Below are 16,283 nucleotides of genomic sequence, written 5' to 3' on the forward strand. Positions count from 1 at the left end.
TCTTAGCGTGAGGTATAGGCTCCCCTCAGCGATCTAAGGGAGTACGCAGCATTGTGCGCCATATTGTTCTACTGCTGATTGGTGGAGCATTACAAACAGGCTTGCAGAGGCTGGCTCGTTGACAAAAAATATGGGGCCTGTTACTCTGAGAAACAATGGAATCCGGTACTCAGATGAAACTCTAAATAGGGGTCTTGACGTACTGGGTGTCGTCAATAGAAGCGGCGGTAGAAGCTCTTTAAGAGAAATATAGAATGATGAAACAGCATGTTTGTTTTATATAAAGCTTAAAAATATTGTATATGTAGAGCTTTTATGTGTCCCTCTGAGGCACACAGGACTCCTCTCCTAAATCTGAGCCTCTGGGGGGCCCTGATCTTAGGGGGTAGAAGCAGTCAGATCTGATTCAATTTTAAAGCGACTTTTAAGAATGAAGTTAATATGTGTATTGAGCATTTTACTTTTTGAAGACAGTGAGTGTTTATATTCTGCGGCGAATGATCGAGAGGGCACGATACACAAATTCGCACTCTCGGTTCAGATCGTTTGACTTATATAAACGTATCGCAAAATAAGGGAGCGAACGATAACGGTGCAAAGACGAGTGCCGTGTTTACATACTCGCGTTGCCCACTTTCCTAATTCATCAATCCAGTGCTGAGTAATTTACGATGGTACTTCTCGTACACAGGAGTGCTAGATGCAGCCGTGATGGGGGGTATAGTGAACTACGAGAAGGCGTTCCTAACGCCTGCGTACGAAGCGCGTCATCCCGAGCACGCCGCATTACTTGTACAGCTCAAGGACGCCATCGCCGAGCAGATACCTATACTTAAATTTGGTGAGTGACTTTGATTCAATACAGCGACTTTAATCGCATCGATTCACATGCAAAAAAACTTATCTTATAAACTAATCTTATTTTTTTTCAAATTTTCCATCGAAACTAGTTTGCCGAAAAGGTCTTCATGGTCCAGTGGTTGACCGTTGGGTTCGAATCCCGGAGGGGACGTATCACGAAAATTAATCTATGATCCCTAGTTTGTTTAGGACATTACAGACTGATCACCCAATTGTCCGACCGTAAGATGATTCATACTTCGGAAGGGACGTTAAGCTGTTAGTCCAGGTTACTACTTACTGATTTGAATAAATATATAGTCGTTAACCAGGTAAGCGGTCTTTGGCAGCTCAATAATAACCCTGACAGCATTGTTGCTGAGGTTGGTCTTCCACCTCACAACCCATGTTATAGAGGAAGTATCCGTTTTTGTGGCTCAATAATATATTTTTTTCCAGGTCTTGATGTCCACGGTCAGCGCATTCCACAAGCGCTCGAAGGTTTACACTCCCACTTGCTGTCTTGTTTCCGGAGGATGCAACATCATGTGTACCAGCGATACGGAAGAAAGGTACCTCACACAATGAGTTACATTACAACTTAGTCAATTGAGATACTTTTTACATCAATACGTAAATTTTCTATTGTATTTTTTTTTAATCAAAAAAATGTTTATTTTAGTAGTTAACTAAAAGTAGATCTATACCGTGTGTAAGTTACATCGTACCGAATACTCGTACAAGTACGTATAGGTGGCTATACAAGTACGTACGGGTGTTATTGACACCGTAACAAATACTGTGTGGGATGATTCAGACCATGATTCTGAGTTGATGTCAAGTGGAATTTCCTGTCGGAAAGTTCATGAACATCTTCGTGTCTTTTTAAATTATTTTCCCGTTCCATACTTTTGCGACGGAAAATTCCACTGAATCATCCCTCAGTTTTCATTATGATGTCACTAACATCCTGTATACTACGGTAAAGACCTACCTAGTAGCTCTGCAAGATACCTGTGTTAGGTGGATTCACTCTTCCTGTTCTTGACTGAGGTTATCAATAAAAATTACATTGATAGATCACTGGTTTCTATTTCTAGATTAGCATTTTATAGTTTATCTATTACTCAGTGAAATACCCTATTCTGTAATGTGTTGAATAAAAAAAAGGCGAATGCCACTTTGTTAAAGATAGCATGAGTGCTACGTGGAAGTGAAGTGGAAAAAAATATTTAGCGTAATATGTTATGATCTCTTAATCTAGGCTTCAATTTCAGATGTGCGACTTCGAGCCAGAGACCCCTGAGGTACAACTGCGCATGCCTCTGCGAGATAGCACACAACCAGACTCTTCGAATACCTCCAACCGAATGTCGGACATATCTACTGGCAACGAGTGAGTATATTACAATCCTGTCTCATACCTTTTTTTTCTCTCCGGGATCTCTGTCGAACGCACCGGTGCTCCCCTCGCACTTGCTTTTATTAAAGCGCATCCCGGGGTAGATCCCCACCCCTACGCCATCCCAGTTTTACAGCAATGCGAGGCCATGTCGCATTGCCGTCCCTCCCGGAGATCGTGTGTTGAGCGGTTCGGGCCCCAGCCCTTACCATCCACGATCCCCAGTGTCCCCTTTCAGTCGCCTTTTACGAAAAGCAGGGGGTACCGTAGCTCTATTCTTACGCCCGGAACTACAGGGCGGGCCTGTCTCATCCCTATGCCAGCTCGCTCTTGTGCGCTCATGGCAATCCGCCGTAATCGTGTAGCGGGACGTGTCAGGGTTGTAAACTGCAAAAACCGAGGTTTTTACACGTACTTCTCGTCTTGGTTAATAGATTTTGGAGGTGGCAATCCTATTCTTATGTAACTAAGATTGGTATTTGAAACCACGTTACCCGATTAATACAGACACACACTCACACACGCACACGACAGATAGGTTGTGGTTCTCTTTTGTTTTGCGTGTTTGTATCTCTTGTGTGTACGACAAAGTATTCGTTATGTTGTAAATGAAGAAGAAGAAGAATGATGTTAATATGTGTTGATGTTTCTTTTGACATTTTAACATTTTGGCAATATATTATTTTCAGGAACGCAAAATCAAAGTTCTTCAGCTTCAATAGCGCTATCAATCCATTGGCAAGGTGAGTTTTTATACTACAGTATTATATTTTTTAATCGGGGGACGGGCCCGTACTGTATTAATCTTTATTTACTTAGCACGTACCGACATCTATACAATTATTTTACTTAATGTAAACTCTTCTATCGCGTAGATTGCAAGGTGGATTATCGACCTTATCAACCACCAAGGTTACTATTGAGCCGACAAAGGCCTTGACATGGCTCATGTACCAATTACGTACTTACATCAGTAACTAGCAACTGGAACCAACGGCTTAATGTGCCTTCTGAAGCACGGGTCATCTTACTTTTCTACTTACGTCACAATAGGGTAATTTCCTACTAGTCACATCAGTTACTTTTTACTATGGAATTTGTATAAAAAAGCAACCAGAGACGTTATAGAAAAACGTGACAAAATGTCGCACTTATTATTATTACATTTTTCTTGATTAACATTCATAAATAAGTTAAATAGAATAAAGAAATATTTACTCAACCTTGTCACCTTTAGATCTGTCTTTATTTAGTACTTAATAAGAATTTCATAGTTTATCTTTGATCTAGGAAACTACCCAATTCTTGTGTCGCTTCGGTGCAGTCACAATCGACAGATATTTCTGACAGATACATCGCCATAACAAATAAACATTTACGTAAAAGTAAAGTGAAATAAAAATATATTTATTTACCAAATAAAATTAAAGCACGTTAATAGCGGTAGCCCTAAGATAATACGATTTTTGCATAATGATTAAGTATACAAAGTGGAATCAGGAACGAGGAGATCCGCAGACGTACCAAAGTCACCGACATAGCCCTAACATTGATAAACTGAAGTGGCAGTGGGCGGGGCACGTTGCTCGTAGAACGGACGCCCGATGGAGCCATAAGGTTCGGTACAGAGTAAGTTAAGGAGTGACGACCGCGGACCGGAAAGCGCAGCATGGGCAGATTGGGCAGGCCCCCCACAAGGTGGACCTATGACCTTCTGAAGGCTACGAGAACGTTGGATGCGGGCAGCCAAGGATCGGTCATTGTGGCGAGCCCTGGCGGAGGCCTATGTCCAGCAGTGGACTATTAGCGGCTACTGATGATGATGACAACGTCCGGTGGAGACTCAGTTATACAACAATAGGTAGATGCAATGAGATAATATAAAAAGGAACGCAAAATGTTTAAAATTACAGAAACAGCAGCAGTGCAATGGCGAACTTCGGTTTTAACACAATGACGTCACCTAAGAGACGGGACAAACGTCGCGCAAGAAAGGTAAATATATTGTTACCAACATGTATATGTATACCTAACATTAACATCGTGGATTTAACAATATTAATTGTGCACAAATCACCTATATAATCCTATTTAAGCACAAAACATTATTGTATTGAAACGATTTATTGCAATATCAGCAAATATTGTTAACATCTTAGTACTACAACGTATGTCATACAGCTTCAAATTGATCGTAATATTTAATCAGACAGGTTGATTCATTTAAATCACTTTGACAAAGTATAATGCCTTGATTGACTTACATATTAATAACTAGCCTCAAGGTTATATCCCCGACAAGATAGACAGAAGTGAGTAGTATATAAATACACCCACTCTTCACCAGCTTTGTTTAAGCACCATGTAACAGGGGGCAAGTCTAATGCCATTAACCGGACACAAATCCTGGATACCACGAGATATCAATTTATCTGTGAATTTAACATGAACTCAAACTCATAAACTCGAATTCAGTGTTTTAGAGAGTTACTCGATCCTGGAGAATCAGAACTAATTTCACTAAGTTATAAAATACCCCATTGTATGACAGACCTTTCTTCCTTACCGTTGGTACATCGAACTCGATGGTTACATATTACAAATGACTTATATATTCACTTTAGCATTTGTAAAACATACCACAACAGCTTAAAGTAACCTGAACAGCTCTTCACTAACAACAATATCATACCTTACACACAATGCTTGTACCATGTCATCGTCACAATAAGCTTCATATTACATCGCTTGATATTCCGCACAGAGCGAAGTAGGCACACCGGCGAGCAGCCAGTGGTACACGTCTACCAACGGCATCGCCAATCACAACAACACCAACAACAGCGTGAACAATAGCGTGAACAACAGCGTGAACAACAGTGTGAACAACAGCGTGAACAACAGTGTTATTGTCAACAACACGGAAACGTCGTCGCCGCTACGGGAACTCAGACAGGAGGTAGTATATCAAGTAAAGCACAATTGGAATAACTTCAATATCAAAGAGGTGAGAGTAGTATTTAAGGGATGTGTTAACCTGTTTATGTTGTAGGTCAGTGGAGATAGGTATGTATGTAGAATGTGCAGTCGTTAACGCAGGGTCCACATATGCGTCACTTTCCCGCGTATCATGATCACTATTGTGGAAATGGTTTCCATACGATGACACGGTACGGAAATATGATAGTTCACAGTGATATACAAGGTGTTAGTGACATGGTAACGAAAACTTTGAGGGGTGGTTCAGGCCATGATTCTGAGTTGATATCAAGTAGAAATTTCCGTCGCAAAAGTATGGATTGGAAAATAATTAAAAAGAAAAGAAAAATTTTCATGAATTTTTTGACACGAAATTCCACTTGATATCAACTCAGAATGATGGTCTGAACCATCCCCCTCAGTATTCGTTACGGTGTCACTAACACCCATACCTACTTATATGGCTACCGTATGTACTTGTACGGGGTGTAAGTGTCATCGTAAAGAGGGATGATTCATCTGATTATTCTGAGTTAATATCAAGTGGAATTTTCCATCGCAAAAGTATAGAATTGAAAATATTAAAAAAAACTAAAAAAAAAACATGAATTTTGCGACGGAAAAATCCACTTGATTTTAACTCAGAATCATGGTCTGAATCAACCCCCTCAGTATTCGTTACGATGTCACTAACACCCAGTATACTTTTTGACGTGACTTCGCAAATGGAATTAAATACAGGCTGGATAAATAGGGAGCGCTGACGGTTCTCACCCGGTACAAAATTTAAGACAACAGGCCCAAAGGAGGCTCAGGGCATCGTCTGAAAAGATAATATTTGAAAGAATTAATCGGCCCTAGTAGGCGATAGCGATAAGCTCTGATTGAGGGAAATCGGCCGGTATCGGGGTTCTGAAGTGTTTGTTGTCGCGAGCTGATTGGCCTCTATGGCTAAAGTAATCGGGTCTTCAATTTTTTTTTATTTATTTTTTCAAAGAAAGTTACATTTTGTCCTTAAAAATAACGTAATATACGTCCTTCGGGCGCCGATACTTTTCAGTACCGTCCCTAAGCCGGTATTCGGAAGCCGCAACTAGCCACAGAATAATACTATATATAGAACGGTAACTCTCCGCTCCGCACCGGTTTATGTCTCAAGATTAGCAGTTTATATTTTTCTATGACCTTAATGTGGACCCAGCTTAGGACGAGTATTTTTGGATGATGCATGCTGACGACAGTCAATGTAGTCTATGTTACTAACCCTTTTATGTTTATGTCATTTGAAAAAATAGTAAAACGTGGTGGAGGAAATTATAATGAGTTAATGCTAGTAAGAGATAATTTAGTTTTTACGTTTGTTTGCCTAACTATAGAGATATTTAATTTTATTTTAAGTTATACCTGTCATTTTCTTATTCGCTGAATAGGAAAGGGACGGGCGACAGGCATAAATTTATGGAACACACGTCAAATTTAGGCAGGAATTTAAAAAACCCTCCCAAAATTTTATATTGGCCAATAACCCGACAGGGTTGACAGCACACGTCAAACGGGTTGCATATCAGCGAGATGCCTATTTAATTAGCCCGGGTTATTCATTCCTCGTTCATTTTAAAATTAACAGTTGTTAATCATTCATCCCTTTCCTTTTCGGCGGATAAGAAATTGACGGGTATAACTTAAAATTAGGAGATGCCTGCAGGGATCGGGGTAATTGATTGTGTAGTTATGCATCCTAGATTAGAGTTGACTCGCATTTTGTTTGGGTAAATAGGCTTTTTACGATGCTGTCTGTTTGTTTGCTTGGCGTGAAATGTTGTATGTAGATGTACAGTCATGAGCAATATCGTGTACCCACTTTAGAATCCTGTCGCACTACCATATTTGACATTTAATGAGACTTACGGTTTAATTTGTCAAAAAAGTTAATGTGTCATGGATTCAAAGTGTATACATATTAGTACTCGTGACCGTACAGTGCTTTTATTTTCTTGATGTCCCTCGGTAACGAATGTTAATTTCCATGATCATCAATTATGATTGTCCAAAAGTAAGATGATCCGTGCTTCGGAAGGCACGTTAAGACGTTGGTCCCGGTTACTTACTGATGTAAGTAAGTAGTCGTTACATGAGCCATGTCAGAGGCCTTTGGCGGCTCCACAATAACCCTGACACCAGGGTTGATGAGGTTGGTAATTCACCTCACAACCCACATGATAGAAGATCTTCTTCCCTAAACACCTAAATAAATAGTTTCGGTTACACTTTGGTTACAGTTACGTGAATCATAGTAGCTTTATCGCCAATATATAGATATAGACCATGTATGTATCTAACTGGTATGGTGTATTTCTTTAACAGTTGGTGACAGAGCGTCCTCTCCGCGCCGAAGTAGAACGCGAGCGAAGATTGTCGCAGCGAACTAGTTTGCTGACGTCATCAACCCCACCCTCTAACAGAGATTCTATGGGTACGTATATACGTAAAATAATAAACAGTATTTTAGTATATCCAATTTCCGAATTATATCGAAGGCTTCGACCAAATAGCCGTACGACATTTATCCACGTCGATAAGATTCGCTGCGTCAAAGCCCGCAATATAATTCCCGAAATCGCCCGTGCAAGTTTCCAGTAAAAAATATGTATTATAAAAAAATATGAAATTACATAGCATAGGTACTCAGCTGGCTGGCATTATTTTAGTATAATAAGAGTTATATTCTGCTAAGCAAAAATTAGTAAAGTTAAAGTCTTTATTGCTTCGTTTATAGACGTGAAAATAAAACCTTATCGATATGATGGATGATTATTACAGAGCTTTGTAGAACGCTTGCCTCTCACTTCGAGAGTCGCAGGTTCGAATCCAACACAGGCGACCAATGATTGTCGAATTTGTTTTCGAATTCATGTTTGGATCATAAATGAATATCACGTGCTCAGCGGTGAAGAAAAACCTCATGAGGAAACCCACATTCCCGAGAAATGCATTTTCGGAGGTATGTCACCTAATCTGTATTGAGCTGGTATTCCCTTCGCGGGTTGGAAGGTCAGACAGGCAGTCGCTTCTGTAAAAAACCGGACCTGTCAAATTTTCAGGTTAGGTAAGCGGATCCTGCGTAAAACGGGATAATGCTATGGAGATGATGATACGATGGATGATTTCGATCGATACGGTTTGATATTAAGTTACTCGCGTTACTAGGGTTTCCTAGTGTCATTTGGCTTGCTTCGTTTTAACGACTGATCTAGACGATCCATCGTACGTGTATATCTTGACGATCACTAGTTACCTATTGAGTGGTAATCTTACTTTGTTATTTGAGTCGTAATGTTTGTATTTAGGTGCACGTTTGGTCGTTATTTCACGCGATGGCAGAAGGCGATATAGTAGGGGCTGGAGCACGTACACATAGAAGATTATGTTTGAAGACACTTCCTGGTATTATGCACATCGCCTAACCGGTCGCACCTTAGACGCGTTTTTGTTGCGTACGATTTCGACTTGTACGCAGTACGCACTGCGTGCACGTACGAACACGCACGAAAAATCCCGTAGAAAAGAACAATACTAAGTATAATGAGAAAATTCAATTGAAACAGTCTGACTCGGATGGGACTTGTACCCGCAGTTCTTATCAAACCGGTGCAGTCATGAGCAATATCATGTACCCACTTTAGAACCCTGTCGCACTATCATATTTGACATTTAGTGAGACTTACGGTTTAATTTGTCAAAAAAGTTAATGTGACATGGTATCAAAGTGTATACGTGGTATCAAACTGTATACATTAGTACACGTGACCGTACCGCATAGAGCAACACGGACCTCCGCGCTGTACCGTGATTGGTGTTCAGAGAACAACAACACGACACATTAGCACACACACGAGCATTAGCTCGTGACCGTACGAGCGTGTAAACAATTACACCACCGGATCCTCATCCTCTCCATGTAATTCCTCATTATGCCTACGATTCCACGTATAGAGCAGTAATTCTCCGACCCGCACCAATTCGTATCACGCGCCGAGCTGTATTCACCTCACCCCCTCTGGGTCTTACTTTAGTTTTTAAATGACTGTAAGCTCTAAAGAGTAAGTTACGAATGAGATTTTTGTAGAGTCGTATACACGCACAAGTCGAAATCGTACGAAAACGCATCCAAAGTGCTACCGACTTATTGTGAACTTTCTATGTAAGATGCAACGCTATGTGTCGCATTGTTGTGGGTGTCTTTTGGCTGTTTTAAGGCGATATATCCTGGCGCTTTTTTGTTGGGTCCTTTAGATTCGTTGCAATGTTTGCTTTTGTTTCGTTCCTAGTAGCGTTGGTGGTACTTCGAAGCGTTAGGGCGGCTTTTTCAGCTGCGTTTTGTCGTCGATGCATTGCGCAATGTCTTCTTGAACCATAATTGCGTTCTAAATGCAGCAATATTGCTATTTGACATTTGTTGACATTGCGCACCTACTTTTGTATGCGCCAATGTCAAATTGCAATTATTCCATCGATGTGGCTTTAACTCCCCAGGCAATACAAATAAGATTCAGCTTTTTAGTTGTCACTGTCGGCCGCTTTTAATTGTTAATAGGGCTATTATGTCCATAGAAAGCTTTCAGTTTGAATATGACAATAGGGTAGATGACTGGGTCTTAGAAAAGAATATAAAATGCTAGAAATAAAAAGTAGTCTAAGTTCGTTTTGACGAATTTTAATTATGAATTACGTAACAAAAAGTACGACGTTTGATCACGTTCATTGATGACGTCACCGTTTTCTTTATACAAACGCCATATAAATAAACAGTTTTGACGTTTCGAGTATAATATCTCATTAGGGTTGTCATCTAAGCTATTTTTAAAGTTGATTAACAAAATTAAATTAAAATTTAATACAGATATTAAAATCCATATTTTTAATAAAATTTAAAATTAAAATACATAAAGTAAAATAATGCACTGGAAATTAATGTCTGAATGAATGATTTATGGCCCTTACTGAAGCGAGCCCACGCTCCGTACATGTCTGCCCCATTGTCATTTGCAGCTTTCGTAACTTGTAGATTGGACTTTACGATCTCTTTGTACAAACCTAATAGACCTACATCTCCGCAGGCACAACAGATTCGAACCAAGACGAAGAGGAGCCCCCACCACTCCCTCAGAAATCATCCCACCGCCTCGACAACACGCTAGACAGTGAGAACAACAATACAGAGCTGCCATTACCACCTCGTTACAACTACGACACAGTATTCTCGCCCCGAGGCTCCTTCCTTTACAACTCTATAGCTCAAAGGCGACACACAGCTGGTGTTGATAAACCCCCCACGCCGCCGCCTAAGAAGAAGCATGTGAATAACTCTTGAAAGGTAAAAGACAAGTGAATAACGTAAAAACAAAATAATGTTTAATAATTTATATGTAAAGGAGAAAGACAACATTTTTGTTATTGTGGATTCGTTGCCACTAAAAAGAAAAGACGTATATCAGAAACGAATTAATCTTCAGAGAAAAACACAGAGCTGCTATTACCAGCTCGTTACAACTATGACACGGTATTCTCAAAACGAGACTACCGTCTATACAACTCTATTGCTTAGACATACAACTGCCGTTGCTAAACCTGTTATTTTTTTATTGGGGATTCTCATTGTCACTGAAAAGAAGGAAAGTGTTATGTTAAGTACATAATATGACATTAACAGCATATAAATTATTGCTGGGCAAAAACCTCCCCTTAGTTAACTTCGAGTAACAATACCCTCCCGTTTTCAACTACATTAAAACACATAATAACGGGTTTTTACTGCGTTTGAAATAGGGATATGAGACTCCCGATATTTCGACATTGTTGCAAGTGCCGTGATCACGGGATGACTGATGCATTTTTAGTGGAGTAGGTAGATCTATAATTTTCTGCGGGCAGACATATCTGTCTACCCTCTTTCTTTGCCGCTTGTTTATGTATTTGATATCGGAATGTTCGGAACCATCTGAACTCGCACAAAACTCACTACGACACCCGTTATTATGTGTTTTAATTATGAAAATAACCGCGTAAACTTTCATCTAAATTGTTACATATAATTTCTAATACAATTTGACGAACATAATACTCTAAATATTTGTGAAATACTCATGTGTATCACATTTTATAATATAATATGCTCATTTGCACAAGTTATTTTAAACATTGTGTATTTAGGTAAAGTGCTATTTTGTCATAACACGGCCTAAAGATTACCTATAGGAAATGTTTGATAATATAATTTTTAATTTGATTTTTCTACTGATTTCGAACACTTAACAGTAATTAAGGTTTTTATTTTATAGGCTTTGGTACCTTAATATCAAGAATCAAGGGGGGCATATTAAAAAATAAAGTTTTTTTTAAACAATTTTTTTCATTATAGTTCTTTCTTAGGAATAATACCTAATAGGTGCATAGTAAAATATTATTAGATTTAACCATGATAATCGTAGCCATATTACGTCCCCACCATTTTAATTTAGTACTTATCACGTGTTACCAATAATATTAGTATGAAATAATTAAACAATTCTATTTTTCTTTCGGTTTAATTAAAGAATAGAGGAAAATGTACCGTGTTGTCGAACAAAATAAAAAGTTTTAGGATTTACTCGAGTGTAGTATAACAGCCTAAATAAGTACGTTGAACTTGGTTCAGGTGTCTAGCTATTACACCACAAATATTATAAGAGCGATATTACATCTTTCAATCATTCGTAAATCATAATATTACATAAAATAAACCTTAATATTACTGTACTGTTTGTCAAAAAATTTACCACAAACAATGGTTTTTTTGGAAAACAGATATAAAGATACAAATAACGATCACAGTGCAGTAATAATAGGGTCGCTTTTTCTGAACTTCGCCGGCACTAATTTTGTCGGTGCGTGTTTGAAAGATATTGTAATAGCGCTCTAAAAGCCTTTACACATAATTCAAAATAAACATTCAATTAACTTGTTTTAGTTTTAATACTACTATTTACTGAACAATTATTGTAATAAATAACACAATAATCGTATATTTATAATAAAGGAAATTCCTAAAAATATTTTTCAAATCAAAGTATTTGTGATGATTTTCACTGTATGCCATTTTTCCAAAGCGTGTTTTTTGTATTTAATAGTTTTGAAATTTGTTTTTGATCAATATTATTATTATAAGTGTTATTACGTGTAGATTTAGGAATAGATGTTACCATAGGAAAGTATTTAAGATGTATTGTAATTATAAATTGAAGAGTTATCGTGGTTATAATGTTGATAAAAACTAGAAGCTCAAATGTACCTAAATTTGACATTTCTCCATACTGTCCAACTAAAATTCGTGATAAATTACTACAAAATGTGGAGCAATAAATAAATAAATAAACGTGGAGTGTATCCCGTCTGACGGATGAGATACGAAAAATAAAAGCAGTTTTGGTTGAAAATGAGTTTTTCTAAGCTTCCTTCTTTCCGATCTTTAGGGAATAAATATAACACAATGCTTTTGTAGTCAAACGCTGCGCAAAGGGTTATAGTGTAAAAATATAAAATATAATGTTTGCTTACGTAAATAGTATGGGGAACTGTCAAAATTTACGAACACTCAACAGTAGCTACACCCTATGAGAGAAATGGACAGTTTTTGTCGTCATTGATCGGAGGAAAGAACCAAGTAAAATGTATCTACACATCAATAGCCTATATACGTCCCACTGCTGGGCACAGGCCTCCCCTCAATCAACCGAAGGGGGTATGGAGTATACTCCACCACGCTGTTCCACTGCGGGTTGGTGGAAGTGTTTAGGAAAGTATTTAAAGCGGATGGTTTTTCCTTTCTTGACTTGTGTTACCGAGACATTATATTTTTTAATATAATAAAAAACATATCGTAAAGGCATTATTACAGTAAACAGTATATTCGTAGAACTCTCGTAATGTAATTTAATATGTATTATAAATAAATAAATGTTTGTAAATAAAACAAAACGTTAGATGTAATTTTTCCAGTATTTTTAGTTGACGCTAAACAATTATGATATTATTTATCATAATTTTTATTTTAGATGTGTATTGCTCTCGTATTGATAAAATAATTATTTTTAAATGTGAAATAAGTTACAAACGCAATGTAAATTGATGTGTAACAGATATTATAACACATAAAATAGACAATGGCGTCGATTCCTACAGACACCTCCTAATTTTAAGTTATACCTGTCAATTTCTTATCCGCCGAAATTAAAAGGGACGGACGATTGGCAGCTAATTTTAAAATGAAATGAATCAAGTAGGTATATCGCTGCTGTGGACGTGTGATGTCAACTTAATTCTTTCGGATTATTGGCTAAAGTAACATTTCGTGTGTTCCATTAATTTTATGCCTGTCGATTTCTCGTCCTTTTCCTTTACAGCGGATAATAAAATGACAGGTATAACTTAAAATATTATTAGATGGTGTGTTCTGGAATCGGCTCCAAAGAAGCTGCTGCGCTGAGTAAAGTGATACCAATCTGTAGGCTACATGTGACATCACTTACGTATTTTCATTGTTCTTTTTAGACATTGTTCACTTTACAAAATATTAAATCATTACTATTTTATCAATGTTCAGTAATTATAATATAAATGAACAATAATAACTCGTAATAATAATGTAGTCCAACAAAACAATAATGTTAATTGTAATTAAACAATTCACGATTGTAGTCTTAATTCAATTTTCAATTCAATTTCGTGCTCTGCGGTGAAGGAAAGGTCCCGGTGAGAGCCTTCAGCGTTCCCCATTTGTCCCCTGGTGAGAACCTTCAGCGCTCCCCATTTGTCCGGCCAAGCACTTTTTTGCCATCTGCGGCAAATCTGCAATAAATAACGTCAAAAAAGAGGTGAAGGAAAACATTCCCGAGAAATACATTTTCGAAGGTATGTGACCTAACCTGTATTGGTCTGGTTTTCCCTACGCGGGTTGGAAATACAGATGGCAGTCGCTTCTGTAAAAAAACCGGTCCTGTCAAATCTTCAGGTTAGGTAAGCGGACCTTGTGAAGAACGGGATATTGCTAGGGGGCTGATGATGAGTCTTAATTCAATTTTCACAATGTCACAACTGACCGGTTGTTAATTAAACAAAAGCATATTCACTTATATATATATATCTCGATCTATACCTACAAGAGAAGAGAGAATTTGTACTTTTTCATAGTCGTTCTTTATTATTCCCATAATTTCGTCTGTTATTTTTATAATGTACACAATGTACATAGCACATTTCGCTCTTCGTATCACCCTTGTCAATTTTCTCACCGTTTATAAACCTTCCCTGGACTACGACAAACATTTCACTACCAAAATCAGCCAAATCGGCCCAGCCGTTCTCTAGGTTTAACGAGACAAACAAACACCAATTGATTTTTATACACATAGATTATTTTCTTTGTTGAATAGAACAATCAATCAATGTGGCACTTACAGCAGACCAAATATCATATTTGCTTAAGATCAAAATTGTAGTAAATATATTGTAGATATTCATGTAGTGTGTAAGTTGTTGATTTTTTGTCTTTCTTTCTTGGCGATTTTTTGTAGAAAATATTAACGGTATTTCTAAACGATTTAAAAAAAATTACATTTTCTTGGGAAGTGATAGGTTAACTGCTAAAATTCCAAAGTTCTAAATAAGAAGTAATTTATATTTGAAACTTAGACATGTGATAAATATAATGGTATTAAAAAAATATCAAGTGAGAGCCCTCAGCGCTCTCCATTTGTCCAGCTTAGTGTTACATTCACATGCAGAGGGAAATCTGTAGTAAATCATGTCTATAAATAAAATAAAAACTATGTATGTTTACATTAATTACGTTTTCATTCGTCTCGATAGTAAAATGATTCAGCAGTAGGTTTATGTATTGTTACATAATTATACTGCTGATAAATATTTACAAAAGGCCTATATTTATCACGGAACGAAATCATTGTGAAGTTATGATGCGCAAGGACGCTCTGTTACATAAACATACATATTAGTATAATATTAAAAATAATATTTATATGTACCTACCTATAGTTTTAAGATTAACCACATTTACTCAGAATTGTCATTTGCTAGAGCGAGAAAGAACGACCGCACGCTTTCTTCTTCTATTGTGTGGGTTGTGAGGAAGAGTTCCAACTTCATCAACCCTAGTGTCAGGGTTACTATTGAGCCGCCAGAGGCCCCTGACATGGCTCATGTAACGACTACTTACTTACATCAGTAAGTAGTAACCGGCCCAACGACTCAACGTGCCTTACGAAGCAGTGATCATCTTACTTTCGGACAATCAGGTGATCAGCCTGTAATGTCCTGACCAAACTAGGGACCACTAAGTATTTTTTTTGATATGTCCCCCATCGGGAATCGAGCCCGGGGCCTCCGGATCGTGAGCCCATCGCTCAACCACTGGACCACGTAGGTCGTTACCGCACGCTTATACACGCTACCGCCTCGTCGATTCTGTCGCGTGCGGTCTCTCGCTCTGGCAAATGACAGTTCTGAGTAACAGAAAAGGATAGAAGTATAAGAAAGTGCGAAGAGGTGCTGTGGTTCTACCATTAGATTTATCACTTCTCCTGAAAACGTTTATTTTCGCGGCCATAACGCACCAAAAATGTATACAAAATGTTGTTCTGTATAGATGTATTAATACGTAAATACTACTTATAGTGATATCCACTAGTTTAGACAAGTCGTAAGACATTTATTTACCAGCAATAAATAAGGTTTTTTTATTATTATGTTGTTTTTTTTCTCTTCTTGAATTGATTATAGTGATGACGTCAACCGCCACAGTCGCGTCACCAACATAATGTACGAGGGGCGGCTGGAAAATTATGAGCCTAAGTACCTTTAACTATTACTAGTGAGCCGCGCGGTACAGCACTAATTGAGGGTATCTCAAGCAATATAAATCTCAATTTTCATGTCTTTAGCATCAGTACTTTTTTAGTAATTGAACCTTAAACGTCACCATGTCTGAGTATTCCGCGAATTGCACGAA

The 16,283-nt window shown here is 37.9% G+C and overlaps 1 protein-coding gene across 5 annotated transcripts in view; it reads left to right on the forward strand.

The window, feature by feature from the left end:
- Positions 1 to 16,013, forward strand: part of LOC126376985 (dedicator of cytokinesis protein 1) — a 66,448-nt gene extending 50,435 nt beyond the window's left edge. For 2 of the 5 annotated variants that reach the window (XM_050024545.1, XM_050024549.1), the window contains 8 exons: positions 692 to 841; positions 1,300 to 1,412; positions 2,118 to 2,236; positions 2,932 to 2,985; positions 4,156 to 4,237; positions 5,007 to 5,249; positions 7,586 to 7,694; positions 10,339 to 16,013. In XM_050024545.1, coding sequence (XP_049880502.1) covers positions 692 to 841; positions 1,300 to 1,412; positions 2,118 to 2,236; positions 2,932 to 2,985; positions 4,156 to 4,237; positions 5,007 to 5,249; positions 7,586 to 7,694; positions 10,339 to 10,592 — 1,124 coding nt within the window. In that variant the 3' untranslated portion in view covers positions 10,593 to 16,013. The remainder of the gene's footprint in view (positions 1 to 691; positions 842 to 1,299; positions 1,413 to 2,117; positions 2,237 to 2,931; positions 2,986 to 4,155; positions 4,238 to 5,006; positions 5,250 to 7,585; positions 7,695 to 10,338) is intronic. The other 3 variants (XM_050024547.1, XM_050024548.1, XM_050024550.1) reach the window with 3 other exon arrangements.
- The last annotated feature ends 270 nt before the right edge of the window (positions 16,014 to 16,283 follow it).

The sequence above is a fragment of the Pectinophora gossypiella genome, chromosome 22, assembly GCF_024362695.1.
Source record: "Pectinophora gossypiella chromosome 22, ilPecGoss1.1, whole genome shotgun sequence".
In the NCBI taxonomy this organism is placed as follows: Eukaryota; Metazoa; Arthropoda; class Insecta; order Lepidoptera; family Gelechiidae; genus Pectinophora; species Pectinophora gossypiella.